This window comes from Natrix helvetica (assembly GCF_964273705.1).
Source record: "Natrix helvetica genome assembly, chromosome: 5".
Taxonomy (NCBI): domain Eukaryota; kingdom Metazoa; phylum Chordata; class Lepidosauria; order Squamata; family Natricidae; genus Natrix; species Natrix helvetica.
In genome coordinates, this window is record NC_138551.1 from 26137741 (window position 1) to 26160532 (window position 22792).

The following is a 22792-nucleotide window of genomic DNA, read 5'->3' on the forward strand; positions in this document are numbered from 1 at the left end:
CAAACCACTGCTTGGGCAAAAGTGACTCTCCTAGCTCACAAAGTTATAAAACCATTAAAGATGCTGCTTTAGTGGGAGCACATATATGATGCATTCTGGGTGATCCCAGATCTTCTCCTTAATACAGAGAGGATTTTGGTGAGCCAATTCATTCATAAACTGCTCTTTCTACCACATCCTCATTTCTGCAGAGTTGGCCTGAGTTTGCCATGCTTCCTAGAAGGTTTTCCTATAGTTCATATTCATAATTGTTTTAATCTTTTTTTACTGTAAATATGTTCTACTGAAATCACTAAGAAAATTCATATGTACTTTTTCAGCCTGCTGCATATATTTATTTTATATTGTTTTTAATTGTTTTAGAATTGTTCACTGCCCAGATTGAGATGGGCCACTATATAAAATAAAATAAAATAAAACCTGGCTTATCTAAAGCAATAAAATTTGGAGGGAGGCCCAATAATCAATCAGGTAAAGAAATAAAATAAAATAAACCCATAGAAAATATACTATTTCTCAGACACAGGCTTTCTTTTGAAATCAGCTAGGATGTTCTTTGAATGTATTCCTCAGGATCAGTGTTTCTTTTAGAAAGAAGATCCCTTTATGGGTCCACAAAATCATTTGCTAAATTTTGAAAATATTTGCAAAAAATTGAAACAATTTTTCTCTTATTAGTTTTTCTTTCATAAAAATATAGTTTTTCATGAAAAAAATAGTTCAAAATATCTAATGGAGTAAATGTTTTTACACAACTCAGAAAATCTTTTACAAATATGTCCATTTTAATTTTATATTATGGGAATATATAAGCCAATATCTGTTCTGCTTCTATATCTTTGGGGATGGATGCTATATAATTTTATTTTACAATTCCTTTGCTTTATATAGCTATTTTGTTGGTAGATAAGCTACTGTTTCATCTGCTTTTATTTGATATATTAACATACTGTTTTATCATATTCCGACTTTGCATCTTGTATTTTCTACTTAAAAATAAGAATGTGGTCTAAAAGGTGATCTTCCATTTACTCCAGTTTCCCCTCTGTCTGCAAGCTCCTTATCATATCCATTTGCAAGGGGCCTCCACTCATGTGAGGCATGAACAGGAACAGTGGTAGAAAAGCCTCAGGAATAACATTAAAAAAGCATTGCTGAATTAAATCAAAGGGTAAACCATGCAGTTCCACATCCATTTTCTTATAAGAGCCAATTAAATTTCTATGAAAAGCCCATAACATGAAATATTATATAACAACATTCAAAATAGCTTATTTAACATGTTTCCCGTGTTACCTACCCGCTTTTGTTGTAATGCTGCTCTTTGTCTTTTCCTCTGGACCTTTCCTTCTCCCTTGCTTTTTCTTTATCTCTGCCTTTACGTCTTTCTTTCTCACGAGACCCACTACGGGTTCTCCTGTGACTAGTTCTTTCACTGCTGCGACTGTACGATCGCTGTTGGGGTCTGGAATGTGATCTACAATTAGAAAAATCAACAAAAACCATGTAAAGTAACAACTACAAAAAACAATTACAATAATTTTAATACCAATATTCACTTATTCTTAAACTTAGTTTGTTCACAAATATGTATTTTTCAAAAGATGTAGATAAAATGAAGTATGTGAAAACAAACATAAAAAAGATTAATTATAAACATGAGGGGCCAAGTATATCAAAAGTAGGGATTCATCATTTCCTTCCATGGAGAAACAAGAACAGGAAACCATAGCAGACTCTCATATGAAAGGAAGCTCCAGAAGAGCCACATGAACTAGTTTTAAAAGAATATTGTTCATAAAAGAATAAAAAACCACCCAAGCACCATAATATTTTGACAATATCCTTAATTCAAGATTTTTCAAAACATGTCGAGGGAACCCTATGGTTCGCCACAAAAAAAAAAGAGGAAACTTTTAAACATAGCCCATTTTCTATCACCCAAGCTTTACTTTTTGAACAGAGGTTCTGGGAAATTTTGTTTTAAAACTAAGGCAGCTTGAAAATGTCTGAAAATCCCTATTTTAGTTAATAATGGGGAAAGTTATCATCCTTTTTTTTTGGTCCTTTTACAGTATCTATAGTCCTTCTGAATCCCGTCTGAATGAGTAAAAGCTAATCTTGAATTATATGGGATATCCAGTAAATACACAAAAATAAAACTGCGTTTAGTTTGGGACAATACTCCCCTCTGCAGTTTTCCCCTACTGAGAAGGTTACTGATGATAACTTGTCTTCTTTTAAGACCAACTTTTTCTAGTTTCCTAGACTGGAAAACAACAACAGAAAAAAAAGTGTTTTGAAATATATAAAGGAAAAAGAAAGGAATCAATATACCAACTTCTCATTAAATGGAATAAAATGCTAATAGCTAACAAAAACAAAAAACTAACTCATCCCCTATTTTGCTCTAATAGGAGGATGCGCTTTTCATCAGGCAATTCAAAGAATGGAAAAAAGTATGGGATTTATAGAAATATGGTCAGGGAATCTATATTTACTTTGAGCAAACTCAAACTTACCTTTAAAGGACAATATGAAGATTTCAGTTGATAGCTTAATAAAATATGCATTTAATACCATTCAGAAATCTTATAAAGATGTGCCAAACAATTGGAAGAGGGCAACTGTTATCTTACAAGAAAAAACAAAATACTACAATGGACATTTGCAAGAATATGAGATTGATGGGACAATGACTGAATATCAGCTACATCTGAGAGAAATAGCAGAGAAAGGAAAGAAATAGAAAAAATGAGAAGGGGACAATGAGTCAAACATCAGCTGCAACTAAGGTATTGGTAAGATGAAGGGTTGATACCCCAGTATGTAAGCTATATAAGAGGCGGGGAGGTTGTGCAACAGTTTTCACCTACTGTACTTGTTATTTAAACCACTCTAATATAAATGAGATTTTGTTTTGACTAAACGCTGGAATAAACTATGTTTTGATTCTGTCAAATCACAGCTCATCTGAAATATTTTGGTAAAACAATGCAAGTCCAGGTTTTGCAATTTAGGGTTCAAAGCAGAGTTCATGTATACACCCACTTAAAAACAATTTGGAACTCCAGAATTGTAGCATTTCAGAACTGATCACTCAGCAGTGCTTCAAAATGTTTGGGAATACGAATGTAGCATTGGTTTGCAATTCCTGAAAGCAGTCATAGTCTTTCCTGGGATCACATAAAGGTACAAAGTACATCAGTGCAATCCCAGAGAAAAAACATAGTTGCTTCAGAGTGTTGCAGACAGATGTTAAGTCCATAAGTTCATTTGAAAGCATTTTTTGGAAACTGAAACCAAACCTCTACATAATTTTTCAGATTACTTAGCCAGGCAGCATGGTTGTTTGCCCATCTGATCTAGTCAGGAAGGATGAGCATGGTTCAGGTCCCACCAACTAAACAATGTTGCTTGATGGGGCCTAGAAGATGGGTCATTTCTGCTGTGTTACCCAACTTGTGGAACATTTTACCTATGGAGAGCAGGATGACCTTCACCCTGCTGATCTTTTGTAAGGCCCTGAAGACCTGGTTCTGGGCTGAACCTGAGGCCCCAAGGGACTTGCTTTCTTGACTATGCCTGTGACTTGAGTTGATCTGCTCAGCCACTCTGTATTTTAGCTTTTGTGATGTTTATAATGGTTTTTATTTTATTTTAACTTGGTTTGTTGTACAATAACTTGTGATGGCTATGTAAATTGCATGGATGGATGGATGGATGGATGGATGGATGGATGGATGGATGGATAACCAAGTCTCATCTGGTTAGATTAGCCTCATCTCATCTGATAATGAGACATATCTATCTCATTAAATAGATACATCTTGATTTAAAGTATTTAACGAAGTATCCCATTACATCCTAACTATCATGTGTGGTCAAAAGTATAAAAAATTATGTTGCATTGCTCAAACATCACTACAGCATTATGTTCAGTTCTGAGCACATACTGCAAAAAAAAAAGTAAGATTAATTGAAACAATTTCAAATGGTGGAGTTCAACGCTGGAGATGGCTGCTGGACTGATGGCATATTCCCCTCTTGCTCTCTATTCTCCACCTATATTTGTTATCATATTATGTATTCTCATTTCCTTTTTCTTTTTAAATAAAATTTTTATTTTATTTTTAATTTTCAAAAGAAACACAACATATCCTTCTTTACATACTGTAGAAAGTGTATCAGTTGGTTACAAAAAGACTTACATACATCTCTTCCACAGCCAACAAACATAATTCATATTAACTCAAGTATTTTAACTCAGATATTTATACATGTTACCATCATCATACCTCCATTTTCATTTGACTATAATTGTTTAAACGTCCTTCATCATAAAATATATCAAGATTTAATACATAATCACATATTTCATTTACTATTTCTAAAATCCTCCAATAACACTGAATCCTTACGTCCTATTCTAGCTAAACATCCATAATATTTAATAACAAAGTTTTCTAATCCTTCTTTCCAAATCATTGTTTACAATTTACATCCAATTTCCTTATGTTGTACCCATACCTGTATATACATTATCATTATCCCTCCTTTATTTAACTGTATCCTGTATCATAACATTTCCCCCCTAATAATCAAGACTTAACTGTATCTAACTTAGTTCTTTTTTTATTAACCTCATTTTCTTTTTCAGTGTTCAGTTTATTGTCCTATTATTTTATTTCAGTTTTGTTTACACTGTCTTCATTTCTTTCTTTTTATTGTTGTAAGCATCCCAGAGAAGCCCCACTGTGAGATAGGTGGTAAATACATTTGACAAAGAAATAAATAAATTTAAGAAAGAAACCGATCAGGCTTATGAGCTGATCTAGGCAAGTCAAATGCAGAGGGAAAGAAATCACTGGGGATGTTTGACTTGATTTAAGTTACAAAAATTCTGTATGAATGTTTATTCAGCATTTTTAAAATCCCAATTATTATTGTTAAAATCAAATGCCAAACTACTTAGCTATAAAAGTAGCATGGTGATCTGGAATGATTCATTTAATGGAGAACATTATTGTGTCTAACTTGCAGAGCACACAGGTGCTTGGCATCACTTAGCACTCTAACTATTGACACCATATAAGCAAGATTCCACCATCTAAACTCATAAGCAATCTATTTCTTGAGCAATTAGCACACATATTTTTTAAAAGGCTGAAAATATCTATAAAGGACTATCCAGTTATTATACAGCAAGTACTAATTTCTTAATTTCTTCACAAGTAATTAAAATATTAAATATTGAACAAAATATCTTGCAGTAAATTTAACATCTGCTCATAAGCATAATTGGTTTTGCAAGTGCCCTATGTAGTCCAAACACTAACCAAGTTGAAACAAATAAAACAGATTTTAAAACAGGTTTGAGAAAATCTGCATCTAATTAGCAGGTAGGCATTACAACTGCATAACATTTTATACATTGGTATTTATGAAGTAACAGAAGATCTAAGAACTTTTTAAAATGGCGTTTATTGTTCAAATAAGGACTGTGCTGCATACTAAGTGATTTAAGTCCTATAGAACTGCTTTGAAAAAGATCATAAATGGTGAAAGAAAACATGTGGAAAAACTGTAAAACTAGAAAGAATTTGCGACAAAAAACAGATCTGCATTCCATAACCAAAAGGAAACTACACTTAATTAAATGTACACTACTTCTGCAATATCATCCTAATAAAGAGTGAAACTACTAATTTTCATTGTTCTGAAGTGAATGTGGTCATTGTCATTTAATATTCACCCAACAATATTACACTAATACAATAAAGCATTCATTAACCTTTTTTTTAAAAATCCAGCATTTAAAAACCATTGACATATATAGTTTTCAGAAGGGTAAAAATGGTTGGATCTTCTTCCTCCTCTGTTGTAGAAGACAGGTTAAGTAAGTAAGTTATATCCACTAGAAAACCAAACTAATCACATTGTTGAAATTTTCCAAATTGCTAGTATGCTATATTTTGAGAATCAAATCAATCAATAACCTTTTGTCTAATACCAGCAACACTTATTAAAACTAAACTAATATCCCATTGTTTTCAAATAATGGTAATTACAAGCTTACTAATGAAGAACAAAATCGTTCAAAATTAGACAGCAACAGTTAAGAGAAAAGAACTGATAGAATTGCATATTTTTTATTCAGTGGTGTATCTGCAGCTATCTCATATTGTTCAACATGAAAGTAATCACACTGAATGAATTCAAATTTGGTTCAAGAGGTTCCACATCCCTAAAATCTATGCTTAGCACACCAGTGGAATCTGGGTTGGACTGGGTTAGAGAAGAGGAAAGTAGCATAGTAAATGTGTATGGATATTTCATTGAAAAATATTCCATACCAATACTGTTGTTAAGACACAGTATCACACTACTGAAGTACTGTATATAGGTTTTACACAACCCAGTCTAGATAAATGAATTCTTTACTGCATCTAGTTTATACATTTCTTAAATCCAGCCATCAAACCTAAGATGGTTTCCAAAGAACTGACATTCAACTATTATTGGAATCTTACTAGAACTTCTCAAAATCACATTATTTATTGTTGAAAGTGTAATAAATAAAATGTGTAGACAATTCAATTCAGAAACAAGAAATATACAAGGATATGTAGAACCATCATAAAATACATAAAACTCATATTTGTAATTCAGCTCATAAACACATTCATCAAAACAATTAGTACAACTACTGTACCACCAGACTACCATCTCCCCAGGCCTGTTGGCAAGAAGCATGTCTAATGAAGGAGAATATTTGCCCCTCAGGGTTGACATGAGGGGTCCTTGATGCTCTCTGAGGTTGCTTGTTTTCTTGTTTCATTACCCAAACTAGGTAACATCATCAGTGCTCTGAAGCATGTTTTTGCCTTGCAAAAAGCCAGCAGAATCAGGGCAAATCTGATCTCTGAGAGGATAATGTTCCACAAAGTGGGTGTCACAGCAAAAAAGATTATCTCCATGAGTTCTGCAAAACGACATTCCTAGGATGATGAGATTTGTAACGCGTGCCTCATGCTTGACCTGATGGGACAGGTATATGAGGAAAGATGGTCCCTCAAATAACTCAAATAGTTGCATAATTGCCCTAGGATGTGGCATTTTCTTCAATTGTGCTGCTCTCCTAAGAATTGCTTAATGATGGGTTTCAATTTAAATAAAACTAGAGCAAGGGTGTCAAATTTGCGGGTCATGGGCAGGATGTGTCACGCACTGACCATGCCCACCCTCAGTTTAGCAAAAGGAGGGGAAAGTCGCAATGATAACATGATGTCACGAGTTTGACACCCGTGAACCAGAGTTATTTTGAATAAATCTAAAACTATTAGATTATAATGTTATTAGTTACAATTTGTTAATCAATCAAAATTAGCAACATAATCATACTTTGAAATAAAGTTTGCAATCCAAACCATAATATGACTTTTAAGACACAGGGTGTGTTCAAGATAAAACTTGTAGTTTTCTGAAACTGATCCCTGCAGATGTGTAGAACATATTGATTAATGTGATGGACTTGTAGCCTAATAAAAGCTCTTAATTGAAATAGACTGCAATTAAGGAATTTGCTGAAAAAAGATTTGTTGTGGTGCTTAATCTGTAACAAAGCAAATGGGATAAATGTATCTTTATAAATTTGGCTATTTACTTTAGAAGTATTCATATACTTTAAATTTTATGATTTAAGCATTAAAGCACTACAACAGAAAGGATAATAATGAATTCATTTATTAAATCTGTTGTGTGTTTTACTGCTTAATATGTGGCTTACATAACTTAACAAGATCTTACAGATGGTCATGATTATGCTAAGCAGGACAATGCACACACTGAAAACTTCTACATATGCTCACCTAATGGCCTGCCATATTAAATCCAATAAAGTACAATAAAACAACTATATAGCAGGTCACTAGCAAAGCTTTTCAAATTAACAATTGTGTTAACAATTGTGTATATTAACAACTCAAAACAGCACACAAAACAAATATAAATATGACTAAAGTAGTTATCTTTGAATAAATGTCAGAATTCAGTATGACCGCCTTTTACGTCTAGTCTTAATGTTTAATTGCCATTTTTTTTTAATTCATGAAAGCCCTAAAATGTTGTTTTTGGATAGAAATTTTTACTCAGCAATCCATTGGGAACAAAGAGAATTGTGTTGAAATGTATTGCAGTGTTTAAGCTAACAAATGAATAAAAGTAGTCTATAGGAACATATGCCATTACACTGAAATTGTTAAGGATCTATGGGAAGAATATTATTGGTACCTGGAAAAACTAATATAGCACAAAAGAAAGCAGTGATGAAAGAATACTAACTGGTATGGAAATCCAAATATAGTGACAGACACAATTATTTTACTAATTGCTAATGAATATAGTAAAGTGATTTCAAAAGGAAAAGTTTGCCTGGACTACTTCAGGTTTTGACCTCTGAATGAGCAAAAGCATTTCAAACTGAAGCTCACCAAAACTGATTAACAACACCAGTCAAGGCCAGCATGTAGTTGAAGCCTTTTCCATCTATCATATGGCCCAAAGGATGGTTAAATGAATCTTAAAATGGCTACAAACTGCTCAGTGACAACATTGAGTCCTGTCAATTAGAAATAATTAGGTAGTCATTTTGGTGGTAAGTCTTTTTAAGTGCATACATAATGATGCAATGATGCTTATTAGCGATCTCGTATAAGCTATGCTCAAACAGTGTGAAATAATTATGCAACTCACAAAGCCTTGCAATTCTCTGTACTTCACCTTAATGCATTTAAAAAACCACTTCATTACCTCCAGTAATTAATCCTCGATTAATTACAGGAAAAGCCCAGTTTACTATGCTACATTTCTAATTATCTTATAAATAGTTATGGTTTTAATTAATGTGTTCATTAAGCTGAATATCTTTCTCAAAGCTATGCTCAGAGCAAAGGTTCTACTTTTGAGAAAAGGCCTAACTAGCCATAAGGTGAAGCTATTTTGGATGTATTTGCTTTTATTTTAATATATTCAACTTCTTAATTGGCATTTAAAATTTAATTTGGAAAAAAATAAAGACGCTTACATAAGGATTTTTTTCTTATCTGCAACCAAAAAGCTTAATAGTTTTAATAGGCAAACTTTTAACATATATTTGATATACCCAGGAATCAGATTCTAAGAGCCAGGCACCAAATGAATTTAATAAGCTGTAAGGCATCTTTAGTTTACAACAACAAAAACCAACAACTAGCCATCAAGTGAATTTTACCATTTAATATGTAATTGGAGGTATTTAGCAACTTTGTATAATTAAGTTAAAATATGTTATTTGAATAACTGCATTCTACTCTGAAATTTGGTAACTTCTGAAGTACCAGAAAATGCATTACCAATAATCTAACTAATGCACATACATCACTTTTCAATCATTAGCTCAATTTAGGTGACATGTCAAACTATGTTAATGGCAATGTCATCATGATTTAGAGTAATAACCTTGTTCACTAATGTAGAGATAGTTAGCAAACCACAGATTACCACCTCTCTGATAACTCCAGTTTGAAGTTCAGGTGGGATGCTCAGCTTGATACCTAGTTTAGTAACATTGTCCTGCTGCTTCATATGCTAAGGAGCAACCAAATTCAAGCTGCACAAAATCCCCCACATGGGCAACAGACTTTGTAGACAGGTATACTCTGTGCCACCTTTACTTCTAAGTATTTAGAGACCAAAAGGTCTGAGAAATCCAAAGGCCAAAGATCTGGTTATGTGAGTATACTGTTTAAAGTGGACGTCTTTTAAAGTTGACATTTCTGGGCATGTGTGAAACGCATGCCAAGTCCTCCTCCTACGTTTGGCTGAAAAACACACGCATATGGTAATTTTGATCCTTATGAATTCGAAGATCTGACTCATGCACCAAAACAAAGTTTGCATCAACTTTAATCTGGTGAGAAAGAAATTCCCTGAGAATGGGCTCCAGCATGAATCCGAAAGCTCAAAAGACTAAATCTTTGGTCCAAATGACTGACCCAAGTTGGATCCTGGAACATTATTCTCAGACATGCATATTTGCTTTTAATTCTTGCCGGATTGCTTCTCTCCTTCCCTCTCTTCCTCAAGTGATCTCTGTTCAATTTCATTGCCTCTTTTGTCTTCCCAACTTAGGTAACATTTCTCTTACTCTGACTATCCTGTTATCTACCCCCCCAGCCCCCTCCCTCCCTGTCTTTTGTTGTTTTTGTTGCTTCCGCTAGAAGGAAAATTTCTATTAATAAAAACGGTTGTATAGGAGAAAGCAATAGTCAGCAAAAGGAAGTGCCAGTTACTTTTTTTTGAGATGCTTTACTTTATAGACTATTTTAATTAATAGTTTTTAATTCAGTCAATGTACTGTTTTGTCCTAACTCTGGGCTGTAATCTCTTATATTAAGTGTCCAACTGCAATGGACTCAATACGTGTTCATTCGTTTTTCATTGTTATTCAATTTCTGTTGCTGCCTATTTCAGTCCATGACTCTGGGTAGCTTACAATTCAATATTACAATATAGTACATACTGCATGGCATACATAAACATGCATATACCTACATATCACATGCCCTCAATTATTGTAGAAGGGGAAATCTGCAGGATTGATTTTAAGTTCAAAATGGTGGAGAAGCTAGACACTGCACGGTTTTTTTTTCATGTTTTTTTCATCCTGCCTACTCTTCCTATGGCAGAGGCATCTATTGCTTCTCTCCTAAATTCAGGTGAAACATGGCCACCATTACATTACAAACAAATAAAATATTGTATGTATGTATGCATCGGCTGGAATGCACATCTATACAGTATGTCTTCTGGGTTCTAGTCATATTGTTATTTCACAACATTATTCCTCAATGAAAGTTTGAATCTCATCAATTTTGACAAAACCACAAATTGCTGCACACATGGTTTCACTTTTTCACCCTTTATTGTTCTGATTCCCCTCTTATAAATTATTTTTGCCATGTTAATAATATTTTTCAATCTGATGTTCAAAAATTTAGTAACCTGCACTTACTAAAATAACTAGAGTAATAGTAGGCCTTTCAAAATAATGGAATGTTCTCATAATAGCCTTAACATGGAAATGGCTTTTGTGTGTTATCACATTGAATTAGGGTTTGTTTTTTGTCAGTTGCCAATCTTACACATATGACTGAATAGCTTTATGCCTCCTACAAGTTTACCATTTGCAGGCAATTGCAATCTAATATCATTAATTAATTCAACAGTTCGTCACATAAAAGTTTGGGGTATAACTGAAAAAAGATTACTACAGTTATATAGGAAAATATCTAAATCATTTATTTTAGTTACATGAAAATTTAATTTTAGATTTATGCTATTTGTGTCATGTTAAAACATTTTAGGCTACCTGTAAGTAATAATGAATATGCAAAATGAAGGAAGGTAAATTTTTGCCATTTTTCATTTCCTAATATTCCTCTCACTTTGAGTATATCTCACTTAGATATCATCAGAAGAGGAATACCTAATACTTGACAAATATACCATAAATCTGCAGTGTATAATAAAAGATGCCATGAATATCAATCCCAAAATTATGTCTATCCTATATCATGAACATATTGATAATCACATAAGTTACCATCACATAGACATTTTGAATGTTATATTTGTGCATATGTCTAAAAATGTTTTAACAGTTTAGAATATCAGTTCTAGATCTTCTAAATAACACATACTAGTTTTAGATACAAAAGATTTATAACATATTGCGCTGCATCCTAGCAATCCAATAACATAATTATCATTAAGTTTTACCAGTCGAATAGGAAAACGCATTATTTCATTGCATACATTAAGACAAATGCTTTATTAATTAAAACAAATGCTTTCACTGATATATTTTCAATATAATTTTCTAAAATAAGTTTTAACTTTAGCATATTATATATAAATTATGCTATTAAATACAAGTTATAATAACTGGGACTTAACTTGTTTAAAAAGATTAATATTGCTCCAACGTTGTTGCTTTAATTCAAATAAAGCCTTGATAATTCAAAGATTTAAATAATGCAACACTTACATGGAATATGAAGAATGCAACTTGCACAATTAACACAAGTTAATAATTTAAACATTCGCAAGAATAATTCAGTACTGTACATATCTAGAATATATATAGAATTGTAATACTATCCAAGAAATCCATAACATTATAAAAAGAACTGCCTCATCCTAATCTTCACATGGCAATAATTTCAAACTGATATTATTAATCTCATTTCCTTGAATAATATCCATACTCTAGGGTCATTTTCCTTCTCATATTCAATATTGTGCATGCTTGTATCAAGATTCCTTTCTTCATATCCTGTCAGAGTATCAATCATTGCCTCCTGTCCACTCAATCCACATTTGATTTATCAGCCACCGTCTTTCTGGACTCCATAACTCGACCCAAACCATTTTAACAAGACATTGACAAATAGCACTCAGTATCACATCAACCTGTTCCACTTAGTAAACTAAGAAACACTAACTGTGACATCTCCACATAAGTATTCTGTTCCATTCCCCAGACTGATGTATATTAATGAGGAGATGGCATTTGAAATGCTTCTCCCACATCAGATCTAATATGATCAAATTAGGAAATAGGATGATTTATTAAATTTTGTAGAGCTGAATTTTTTTTATATCACTATATCTGTGGTTTCAGAAAGTGAGCTGTTACTTTCAATTTTTCTGCTGACAATGCGCCTGTATTTCTCAGATGAATTATTGTGTTTAAAAAGATTGCAAACAACAAAACGTTATTAAGCAAATGCGAGTAAAACAAACTAAATCTATTTTAATATTAATTTAATGTAAAAACGTTGTTGTTCTCCTGAAATTTAGCTTTTGATTTTACATTATTTGTACAGCCTTGTTTTATTGAAAGACAATTGTAAATCTATATTATAGGGAATCTCATTTTTTATTCAGATTGCATTCAAAATTGAATAAAAAATTGCAGTGCGAATATTCATTTTGGATAAAGAAAAATACTTAAAGCACAGAAGATAATAATTAAGAGTTAACAGTCTGATAATGATTTACTGGCCTAACAGATTAGTTTACTAGTCGTAATTTATAATCCTGATTTCTATAAGAAAAATACAACAGTGCAGTACATAGTTCTTTAAAAACATACCAAATGAAAAATCTTGTAATTTTTACTCTGGAGTCAGCGTGCTGCATTCAAACAAATACACCACTAACTGGCCAAATCCGTTAAGACAAGGTAACTTCCTGCATTTGTAGAATCACAAATTGCCCATCTCAAATTTAGCCAATACGGTCCAGATATGAAAACATAGAAAGACTACATAATTCATTTTTAATTTTTTTCTTTAAATATGAAATTTACTTCTCTCAAAAGTAAAATTCCATTTAGAAAGATAGCCCAAATTACTTTTAGCAGAAAAAACTTATTTTATTTTTGATGGCTAAATACGAACATTGGAATATTTATTTTTTTAAAATTAGGAACATTTTAGAAATGTGATAGGTCTAAGTAAAATAATATACTTATCAGAAAAGGCTTTTCAGTGAACACTCAAATTGTTCTCTCTACTGTCTGAATCTCTTAGATTTACCACAGCTAAAACGCAGATAAATCTGGGTGTTTAATACTACATGTTAATCAATGTACCAGCCATTTATATAACTTGAATTTAAGAATGGGAAGACAAATTATCTAACCTAAAACAGCACAAAACAAAAGTAAATCTATAAAGACCATATCATCATTTTGACAAATGTATAATTTATTTTGCTTTTATAAAGCTAGAGCTTTGTTCAAACAAATAAATTAAAATGGGGCATTGGTTCTTACCTGATACACCCCTTCTCTGGGCAGGTGGAGACAGTGGTCATGCACGGGTTAACTCAGCCAGTAACCAATAGAACTGAGTCTACCAAAATGATGTCATCGCCTCTGAGGAGTGTCCTCCCGCTTTCTTGATGAAGGAGATAAGTAGACTGCTGTGCGCTATTCGATTGCTCTCAATCCCTTGATGCTCCAGCATTTCTTCCAGAACTCCCTCTGCAAACTAGGCCAGACCCTTAAACGGTGGGGATGACTGCTGTCTCCATCTGCCCAGAGAAGGGGCGTATCAGGTAAGAACCAACACCCCATTCTCCAAAGTTGGTGGAGACAGCAGTCATACCTTTGGGACGTACCAAAGCTAGGCCTGTCCCCGGGTGGGAATGGGACTGGGCTAGGAGCTTGAAGAGGGAAGAACTTGTTGAAGGACCCGCCGACCAAATGCTGCATCCACTGAAGCGTATCTGTCTACCTTATAATGGTGGATAAAGGGAATAGTAGTCGTCCAGGTGGCCTCCTTGCAGATCTCCTCCACCGAGGCCTGCCTTGTCCATGCTGCCGACATAGCCGCACTGCGTGTGGAATGCGCCGTGATGTTGGATGGAGGAGTGAGGTGATGTGCCAGGTAGGCACTTCAAAGGGCAAATCGGATCCAGCACCCAACCATAGATGGAGAAGCTTTTAGTCCCTTATTTGTGAGATGGAAAGACACGAAGAGAGCTTCGGTGCGCCTGAAGATTACTGTCTTGGCGATATAGATCTTAAGAGCACATCTTACGTCTAACCTGTGCCATTTGCATTCAAGACTGTGAGAAGGATTAGGGCAGAAATTTGGAAGAGGTCTAGAGATCGATGAAAGTCCGAATTTACCTTTGGAACAAAGGTGGGATCAAGGTGAAGGACCACACAGTCCGGGTGAAATACGGATAGGTCCGATCAGATGGAAAGGCCGCCAGTTCTGAGGTCCGCCATGCCAACGTGATGGCTACCAGAAAGGCTGGCTTCAGTGTAAGGTGTAAGGTGATGCAATGAGGCTGACCTGAGAGGCTCGAAGGGTGGTTGAGTGAGAAAGCCAAGTACTTTGTCTAGCTCTCACGAGGGGAAACGGTGTATGACAGGAGGGCAGAGATTAGACGCACCCTTAATGAAGTGGCGGACATGAGGGTGCAAGGAGAGGGGCTCATCTCTATGAAGAGAGAGAACCAGAGAGAGAACCTGTCGCCGAAGGGTGTTTGGCGAGAGCCCTTTATCAAGGGGGGGGATGCGAGGACAAGAGAAGATCACAAGGTCGGTTGGGAGACCGTGGCTGCTGGCTACGCCCGGTCGATTGTACCAACCCCCGCAACCTAGGTGGTCGGGATCTACAGAGACAGGGCCTGCGGCTGATGCTTTGCAATGCAAGGTCCGTGACCAACAAGGCCCCCCTCATTAATGAGTTGATCTCTGAGGGGGAGCTGGACCTTGCAGGAATAACAGAAACCTGGTTGGGTCACGAGGGTGGTTTGCCCCTCGTGGAAATGTGCCCACCAGGTTTCCATGCATTTCATCAGCCCCGGGCCCTGGGTAAGGGTGGAGGGGTGGCGGTGGTTATACGGGATGGTCTAGAGCCGAGGGAGTTCACTGTTTCTCAGACACCCGGGTGTGAGTCACTTGGTGTGAAATGGGGCCCAGGGAGGCAGTGGGGTCTGCTGATTGTATACTTGGCTCCTCGCTATACGTCAGCAGCCCTGCCCTAGCTCCTCGAGCTGATCTCGGAGACGGCGGTGGAGATCCCCAAACTTTTGGTTATGGGGGATTTCAACCTGCCGTCGACGGGAGCAGCATCCAAGGTGGCTCGGGAGTTCATGGCTTCCATGACAGCCATGGGCCTGACCCAACTAATTCAGGGCCCCACACATGAAGGTGGCCACACACTGGACCTTGTTTTTGTATCTGAGCAGTGGACGAGTGATCTGGGAATAGGGGACTTAGACATTACTCCCCTGTCATGGTCAGATCACTCCTGTCTCCGGCTAGACTTCCCTGGCGCTACCCCACACCGCGAGGAGGCGGAACCAGTTTGTCCAAGCTGGTACCGCCCCAAGCATCTGATGGAACCAGTTAGGTTCCAGTCGGAGCTTGGGCCGCTACCTGTAGCCCTGACCCGCGCTCGGTTGGAGGACCTAGTGGCCGCCTGGAATAGGGCGATGGCTGGGGCCTTGGACCGGGTTGCGCCTTTGCGACCTCTCCTATGGCAGCGACCCACCAGGGCTCCTTGGTATACCGAGGAGCTGAGGGTGATGAAGTGCCAGAGGAGACGTCTAGAGAGCAGGTGGAGATCCTCATGCTCCGAGTCTGACCGAACACAGGTAAGAGCCTATTTACGGACTTACCTCGTGGCATTGAGAGCGGCCAAACGTAGACATTGTGCCGCTCTTATTGCGTCTGCGGATAACCGCCCTGCCGCCCTGTTTAGGGTCACCCGCTCCCTCTTGGTGCAAGAGACGCGGGGGGCACCCTTACAGGGTAGAGCAGAGGAGTTTGGAGAATATCTGCAGAACAAAGTCGCTCAGATCCGGAGCGGATGGGCCCCCTCCAGTGGTCTGGACGGGCCGTCAACAGTGAGTCTTGTGAGTCCACTCTGGGAGGAGTTTGACTCTGTTGCCCCCGAGGATTTAGACAGGTTGCGTGGAAGGCTGCGACCCACCACATGTTCATTGGACCCGTGTCCCTCCTGGCTGGTACTGGCATCCTGGGAGGTGACACGAGGCTGGCTTCTGGGCCTGGTGAACGCCTCGTTGGGTGAGGGATCCTTACCTACCGTCTTGAAAGAGGCGGTGGTGAGGCCCTTACTCAAGAGGCCTTCACTCGACCAAATGGAGCTAGCTAATTATCGTCCAGTCTCCAACCTCCCTTTTTTGGCGAAGGTTGTTGAGAATGTGGTGGCGCAGCAGTTTCCGCGTCACCTCGATGAATCCGATTATCTAGACCCACGCCAGTCCGGCTTCCAACCCGGGCACAGCACTGAGACAGCCTTGGTCACGTTGGTTGATGATCTCTGGAGGGCCAGAGATAGAGGTTGTTCCTCTATCCTGGTCCTATTAGATCTCTCAGCGGCTTTTGATACCATCGACCATGGTATCCTTCTGTGCTGGCTGGAGGGGATGGGAGTCGGAGGCACCGTGTTACGGTGGTTCGACTCTTACCTCTCCGGCCGGATGCAATATGTGTTGACAGGGGGGCAGAGATCGACCCCGAGGCCACTCTCTTGTGGGGTGCCGCAGGGGTCGGTTCTCTCGCCCCTTCTGTTCAATGCATACGTGAAGCCGCTGGGCGAGATCATCCGTGGTTTTGGGGTTGAATACCATCTGTACGCTGATGATACGCAGCTGTACATTTCAACCCCAAACCACCCCAACGAGGCTGTCGCGGTGATGTCCCGGTGTCTGGAAGCCGTCGGGGTCTGGATGGGGGACAACAGACTCAAACTCAACCCCTCCAAGACTGAGTGGCTGTGGCTTCCGGCACCTCGGTTCAGCCAGCTGACTCCATCGCTGGCCATAGGGGACGAGCTATTGCCCCCTGTGGAACGGGCACGCAATTTGGGCGTCCTCCTAGATGCCCGGCTGTCAATGGATGACCATGTGGCAGCCGTGGCAAGGGGGGCGTTCCACCAGGTTCGCCTGGTGCGCCAATTGCGCCCCCTACTGGACCGGGATGCCCTACGCACAGTCACTCATGCGCTGGTGACGTCTCGCCTAGATTACTGTAATGCTCTCTACATGGGGCTTCCCTTGGGACGCGCCCGGAGACTGCAGCTAGTCTATAACGCGGCCGCGCGGGTTATCATGGGGAGGTCAAGATACTCCCACGTAACACCGCTCCTGCGCGAGCTGCACTGGCTACCTGTGGTTTTTCGGGTGCGTTTCAAGGTCTTGATTACTATCTTTAAAGCGCTCCATGGCTCAGGACCTAGTTACTTGCGGGATCGCATCCTCCCACATACATCCCTGCGGCCAATCCGCTCTCACAGAGAGGGCCTTCTCCAAGTGCCGTCCACTAGGCAATGCCAGCGGGCGGCGCCGAGGAGTAGAGCCTTCTCTGTGATGGGCCCAACCCTCTGGAATGACCTCCCCCCCGACATTAGAACCACCTCGGACTTCCGCTCCTTCCGTCAAAAATTGAAGACTCACCTGTTCCGACTAGCTGGCCTGGCATGATTATAAATGTTACATCTATGAACTCCTGGTAGTATATTCTCATCTGGTTATTTTAAGGGTAATGTTTTAGTTTTAATTGTTTTTAGGGCTTTTAGCCTCATATTTATTCTTGTACAGGACTCTTAATTTTAACCTCCTCCACATACATACATATATTTATAGCTCTATTTATATTTCTATTTTATCTGTGATTTATTGTGGACTGTACACCGCCCCGAGTCCCTTTTTGGGAGAGGGGGCGGTTTAGAAATGTGAATAAATGAAATGAAATGAAATGAATCAAGCTCTTGTTGCAAGAACTCCAAAACCTGGGGAACTGAAGCCTCCAGGGGAATGGCATCTCGAGAAAGGCACCAAGTAATGAAAGTCTGCCACGTTGATTCGTATATTCTGTTAGTACCCGGGTGGCGAGAAGCCTGAATAGCCGCCTTCAAGACCGCCCGCTCAACCGCCATGCAGTTAGGCGGAGCCAGGACAGGTCGGGATGGTGAATGGATCCCTGGTGAAGAACGTGCCACACTGGGCCTACTGAGAGATTGATCAGGTCCGCATATCAGGATCAGCGCGGTCAATGAGGGGTGATTAGGATGAACTCGGCCTCTTCCTCTATCATTTTCCGAATCACCCTCTGTATCAGGGGGAAGGGAGGGAAGGCGTACAGGAGAACGTGAGGCCACCTGCACCTTAAGGCATCCGTCCCTTCTGAGCCTGGTGTCGTGTAACGAGACAGGTACCTGGGCAGCTATGTGTTGGATGCCGTTGGGAATAGATCTAGCACCGGAGTCCCGTACCTGGATGACAGCTGTTTGAAGATGCGCCGGTTCAGGCTCCAGTCCGTAGGGTCGAATATTGTGCGGCTCAACCAGTCTGCCCGGGTGTTGTCGTTGCCCGAGATGTGTTTGGCGTGGAGAGAGAGAAGATTGGCCTCCACCCAGATTCCTAAGCAAAAGGCAGACTCCATGAGAGATACCGCCCTCGTCCCCCCTTGACATGCACCTTGGTCGTTGTGTTGTCTCTCCGAATCAGCATGTGTGTGTTACGAAGTGAGGATTGGAAATGAAGGAGAGCCAGATGAATGGCCCTCAACTCTAGCCAATTCATACTGTGGGAAAGGTCGGAATCGGACCAGAGACCCTGAATCACTTAATCCTCCAGGTGAGCGCCCCATCCTGTTAAGCTCGTGTCCATCGTGACTACGAGACGTGGAGGTTCCCTGAAGAGGGATCCCCAAGAAATGGCTGGGGAAATCCACCAGTCCAGAGATTGGATTACCTCTACAGTCAACCTGATTTTCACTAGGGAACAGCTGCTGTTGGTTTTCTGGAATGGCAGAAGAAACCACTGAAGGCAGCGGCTGTGAAGCCACACCCAAGGAACGATGGAGAAGCATGAGACCATCTTCCCCAGCAGTTGAGACAGCTGGAGAAGAGGGGCCAGCTGTCTCCTCCGCACCTCGTTGGCCATGTCTCTGAGGCTGATCTGGCGTTCCCGAGACAGGAAGAACTTCCCCTGAGAGGAATCAATGAGGGCTCCTAAGTGTACTAGACGTGAGGTGGGGACAAGGTGACTTTTCTCCTGATTGATGGAGAATCCTACCCCCTGAAGCACCTGTAAGGTGTCCTGGAGGTCCCGAAGAGCCTGGTTGTGTGACCTGGACAACAAGAGGATGTCGTTCAGGTAGCACATGATCCAAATGGGTCTGGCTCGCAAGTGGGGTGCTACGACTGACAGGAGTTTGGTGAAAACCCTTGGGGCTGATGATAGATACTGAAAGTGACGACCCGCATAGAAAAAACGTAGGAACCGTCTGTGTTGCTTGTGAATGGGCCCGTGGAGGTAAGCCTCCATGAGGTCCATTGATGTGAGGTGATCGTGTTTGCACACACTCTCTAGGTTTGACAGGAAAGAGTGCATTTTGAATCTCCTGTACCTGATTAATCGATTTAGAAATTTGAGATTGGGGATTGCTCCCCGTCCTGACCACGAAAGGGCTGCCTACGATAAAAGGACTGATTCTGACCCTTCTGCTTCTTAGTGGACGGTTGCAGGACCTTCCGCTTATCCTTGGACTCTACTAGTAGAGGTTCTAAAGGAGGACTAAAGAGAAGGGAGGAAGAATAGGGAGAGGAGGCAAGCCTCCACTTGGCTCGGGCTTGCCCTGGCACTGTTTCAGCCAAAGGAGCTGGCGGATGGTGATAGAAGATGCTATGGCTTTGGACGCGGACCGGGCCACGTCTAAGGAGGCATATGCAATGTATTCTAGGTCCGCTTTCAATTTGTTAATGTCCCTGCGAGTCTAGAATCCCAGGCTGGAAGTCTCCCTTGAAGTTGTCTTAGCCATAAGAGAGCAGAGCGACTAAAGAAAGAAGCAGAGGTAGCTGCCCTGACGGCCCAGGCCGAGGCCGGATGTCCCTTGACCAGAGTTTGTTCTATTCTCTTGTCTTCAGGGCGAAGAGCTTCCTCAGGAGCTGCCGAGGCTGCGTTAGGAGAGGAGAGGCTAACTATAAGTAAGTCAATAGAAGGTACCTCTAGAGCCTTGGTGAGTTCTGGTCCCACATTATACAGGCGCTTGTCCAAGGTATTGGGGAGGGGGCCTGTACCTGTTGATGCCCTTTGGTTCTGAACCATATCTATGAAGAGTCTGGGCAGTGGAATTACCTTCTTTTCTACCTTAGGCTGGATGAAGAGGGGGACAGTGGTGTCAGTCTTCTCCGCTTCCATTCCCTGAGGAGTCTTGGGTGAAGGGATACCAGCAATCCTCTTGGCCTTAAAGAGAAGAGACTGAAAGACAGCAGGTTTAAAGAGACCGACAAAGGTAGAGGGTCGGAGGGAAGCCCTTGTCTTCCAAGAGATCTGAATCTCTTGCCGGGCGTTCCTCCTCTTCGAAAACCGACAGTTGACTGGACGTGCCAGGTAACTCATGCGATGAAGAAGCCGAGAGACCACCATCCCTGCATCTAGAACCAGAAGAAGAAGCAGATCTGCATGGAATGGAAAGGTTAGAAGACCTGTGTTTAAGTGCTGCTACTACGCCTCATTCGATGGCCTCAGATATGATATCAGCCATGCCAGGTGAGCAAGAATGGCGGTGGGATGGAGGAGAAATGTCCTCCTGGTAGAGGGGCTCCTCATAAGGGCTCTTGCCACCCTCGGATTCATCCCCACTGCAGGCCAGATTGCCCGTGCCCATGGCTTCTTCAGGTTGGATAATGGATGCAGGAGGGGAGAGATCATCCTCCGAATAAGAAGATAGGTCGGGAGGAGGACTAGGATGAACAGACCTCTGGGGCTGAAACAGATGAGATTCCGTGTTCTTGGTCTTGCCCCTGGCCTTATTAGGAGGAGCCTGAGTGGCATTGCCAACCTCCCGAGAAGGTGGATTGGCTGTATTCCTGTGACTAGACCTGGGAGTCTTGGAAGGGGGCTCAGTGAGGGGAGCCTCTGGGGCAGGCCTGCGCCTATGGGTTCCGGATGGAGGGAGCTCAGTGGTGGGAGCAGAGGCCAAGGCAGGTGGAGGCACTTGTGGCTCATGGACAGAAGAGGAAGTCATGGTTTGTACTCATGACTTGTTGTCCGAAGGAGGGAGTCAAAATGGCCACCGGAACTTCTTTGCGCCAAAACAAAATGGCCACTGAGGCTACAGAGCCTATGGGCCGGGCGCCATGAGGTAACCGAGTCTGCGGAAGAAATGAGGGTGTTGATGGCCCTGCAGAGGCTGCAGAGGTGATGGGGGTAGCAGCGGTGGTCTAGCGGTGGCGGGAGCGCTGAGTGTCGGTGTCAGCATGCAGCGGCAGTGGTTTCACGGCAGCGCCATTCAGTGGCATTCAGCAGCAAGGGAGAGCCAGCAGAGGCGACAATGCTGAGCAGAGCTTCCAACGGCCAGTGCATCCAGGGAAGACTTTGTAAGCCGCAGACAAGGTCAGGAGGCAGAAGCCTTGAAAGAAACGCTGGCAGTCCCTTTCAGTAGCCCTGGAGCTAAGTGAGAGGCCTGGCTCCGAGAGGAGCTATCAGCAACGATCCCTCCTCCACCCGTAATTTAGAAGCCAAATTTTTCAAGGAAGGCCAATTAAAACCAATTAGAGTAGCCAATTCAGTATTTTTATATAGATAAGTTGAGGAGGGAGCAATTAGCACAGCCAGTTCTGATCGAACTGAGTCTAAAAAAGCGGGAGGACACTCCTCAGAGGCGATGATATCACTTTGGTAGACTTACAGTAGTTCTATTGGTTACTGGCTGAGTTAACCCGTGCATGACCACTGTCTCCACCAACTTTGGAGAATGTACTTTTCAAAGAAACACAATATTAAAAACTGACATAGATAATAGCAAGTGGACAAGATAAAGTATCTGCTGAAAATATGCACCTATTCAATTTGTAATGACATAAGACATTGGAAAACAAATAATTGTGTTCAACTCCTCATCTACAGATCGGGCTTGTTCCACATCAGCAAACGTTTTACTGATATTTATTATGTACTTTCATTCTGAAAAATGACAACTTATTAACTTATTCAACCACCTTATATGCCACTATTTATAATCCACATACATATACTCTCTTATAGATACAGTTAATTGCTATGAGTAACAAAGGTTTTTTTCTTGACCTCTCACCAAAATGTACTTCAGTGTAATTTAAGTCTACTTTTTCTTGTCTTCTCTCAACAAGTCTGCCTATTTAAAATAGTTCATTTGATACTTGAAGAATTATCATGT

At 40.4% G+C, this 22792-nt stretch overlaps 1 protein-coding gene across 2 annotated transcripts in view; it reads right to left on the reverse strand.

The window, feature by feature from the left end:
- RSRC1 (arginine and serine rich coiled-coil 1) overlaps positions 1 to 22792 on the reverse strand; it is a 164618-nt gene that overhangs the window by 133385 nt on the left and 8441 nt on the right. For both annotated transcript variants that reach the window (XM_081955300.1, XM_081955299.1), the window contains one exon: positions 1301 to 1477. In XM_081955300.1, coding sequence (XP_081811426.1) covers positions 1301 to 1477 — 177 coding nt within the window. The remainder of the gene's footprint in view (positions 1 to 1300; positions 1478 to 22792) is intronic.